The sequence below is a fragment of the Babylonia areolata genome, chromosome 25, assembly GCF_041734735.1.
Source record: "Babylonia areolata isolate BAREFJ2019XMU chromosome 25, ASM4173473v1, whole genome shotgun sequence".
Taxonomy (NCBI): domain Eukaryota; kingdom Metazoa; phylum Mollusca; class Gastropoda; order Neogastropoda; family Buccinidae; genus Babylonia; species Babylonia areolata.
The window spans coordinates 5,488,471-5,490,060 of record NC_134900.1 but is presented as its reverse complement, the minus strand read 5'-3'; the positions used below and the strand labels follow the sequence as shown (position 1 = coordinate 5,490,060).

At 51.1% G+C, this 1,590-nt stretch overlaps 1 protein-coding gene across 1 annotated transcript in view; it reads left to right on the top strand.

The window, feature by feature from the left end:
• Positions 1–360: 360 nt before the first annotated feature.
• The window catches only part of LOC143300008 (uncharacterized), a 24,178-nt gene continuing 22,948 nt past the window's right edge, over positions 361–1,590 (top strand). The window contains exon 1 of the mRNA XM_076613563.1: positions 361–693. Coding sequence (XP_076469678.1) covers positions 561–693 — 133 coding nt within the window. The 5' untranslated portion in view covers positions 361–560. The remainder of the gene's footprint in view (positions 694–1,590) is intronic.

Below are 1,590 nucleotides of genomic sequence, written 5' to 3'. Positions count from 1 at the left end.
TGGGGGGGGCGGGGGGGGGGGGGGGAGTTAAAAGGTCGTTCCCAGCCTTCCTCCAACCCTCTACCAACTTTCCTCCCTCCCCCTTCCCTTGCCCCCTCTTCCCTTACCCCCGCCCCCGCCCCCACCCCGCCCCCCGCCCACATCGACCCCTCCCAAAGTTTTGAGTTTGTATTACCTGGGCACTTCAAATATTTAAGGGTACATCGGGTACAGCAAGTGGTATGACCTGACCCCAGTGAATCCCGCCGAACCGAACCAATACTGTCCGCGGTGCTTTTAAGGTGATAGATGTGACGAGGCAGGTTTCGAGCTGACGAGTCGAACGAACCCAGCACCGCAACTTCCACACACACACACACACACACGCACGCACGCATTGCGAAATCCCCTTCAGGGAGCCTGTCTCTCTGTATATAAAAAGCGCCGGTGTCGACAGTGCGAAACAGAGAGAACTTGAACTTCCGATCTCGAAGCTTTTGCCGGCGAAAGAAGTCGATCTTTTACTACAGCTTTTTCTGCCTTGTTTTTGGCCTTGGGTCTAAACACTTGAGAGTGTGAGAATGGCGGACATCCAGCTGTACTACTTCCCTGTTCGCGGCCGTGCGGAGCCCATTCGGATGACTTTGGCCGCTGCCGGGAAGAAGTTTGATGACGTCAGGCTGACCGGGGAGCAGTGGGCGGCTCAGAAAGACAGTGAGTGACTGTCGAGGGTTTGGGGGTTTGGTGCTAGAACTTTGGTTTGGGTTGTATCTGTGTGTGTGTGTGCGTGTGTGTGTCAGTGTGTGTGTGTGTGTGTGTGTGTGTGTTGTGTTGTGTTGTTGCTGTGATGTGTTTTTGTTTGTATTTTGTATTTCTTTTTATCACAACAGATTTCTCTGTGTGAAATACGGGCTGCTCTCCCCAGGGAGAGCGCGTCGCTACACTACAGCGCCACCCTTTTTTCTTTTCTTTTTCCTCCCCTGCGTGCAGTTTTATTAATTCCTATCGAAGTAGATTTTTTTAACAGAATTTCGCCAGGAACAACCCTTTTGTTGCCGTGGGTTCTTTTACGTGCGCTGCACACGGGACCTCGGTTTATCGTCTCATCCGAATGACTAGCGTCCAGACCACCTCTCAAGGTCTAGTGGAGGGGGAGAAAATAATTATCGGCGGCTGAGCCGTGATTCGAACCAGCGCGCTCAGATTCTCTCGCTTCCTAGGCGGACTGCGTTACCTCTAGGCCGTCACTCCACTGTTGTGTTGTCTTTTGTGTGTGTGTGTGTGTGTGTGTGTGTGTGTGTACGAGTTCCTTCAGTTTGTGTATGTGTATATGTGTGTGTAAGCGAGTGGAATGACTGGGTGGTGGAGGTGGTGGTGGTAGGGGTGGGGATGGAGGGGGAAGGGGGTTTGGTGGTTTGCTTTTGTTTGGGTTGGGATTTGTATTTGTATTTTGTATTTCTTTTTATCACAACAGATTTCTCTGTGTGAAATTCGAGCTGCTCTGCCCTGGGAGAGTGTGTCGCTATACTACAGCGCCACCCTTTCTTTTTTTTTCTTCTTTTTTTTCCTGCGCGCAGTTTTACTTGTTTTTCATGGGTTGGGTTGTATCTT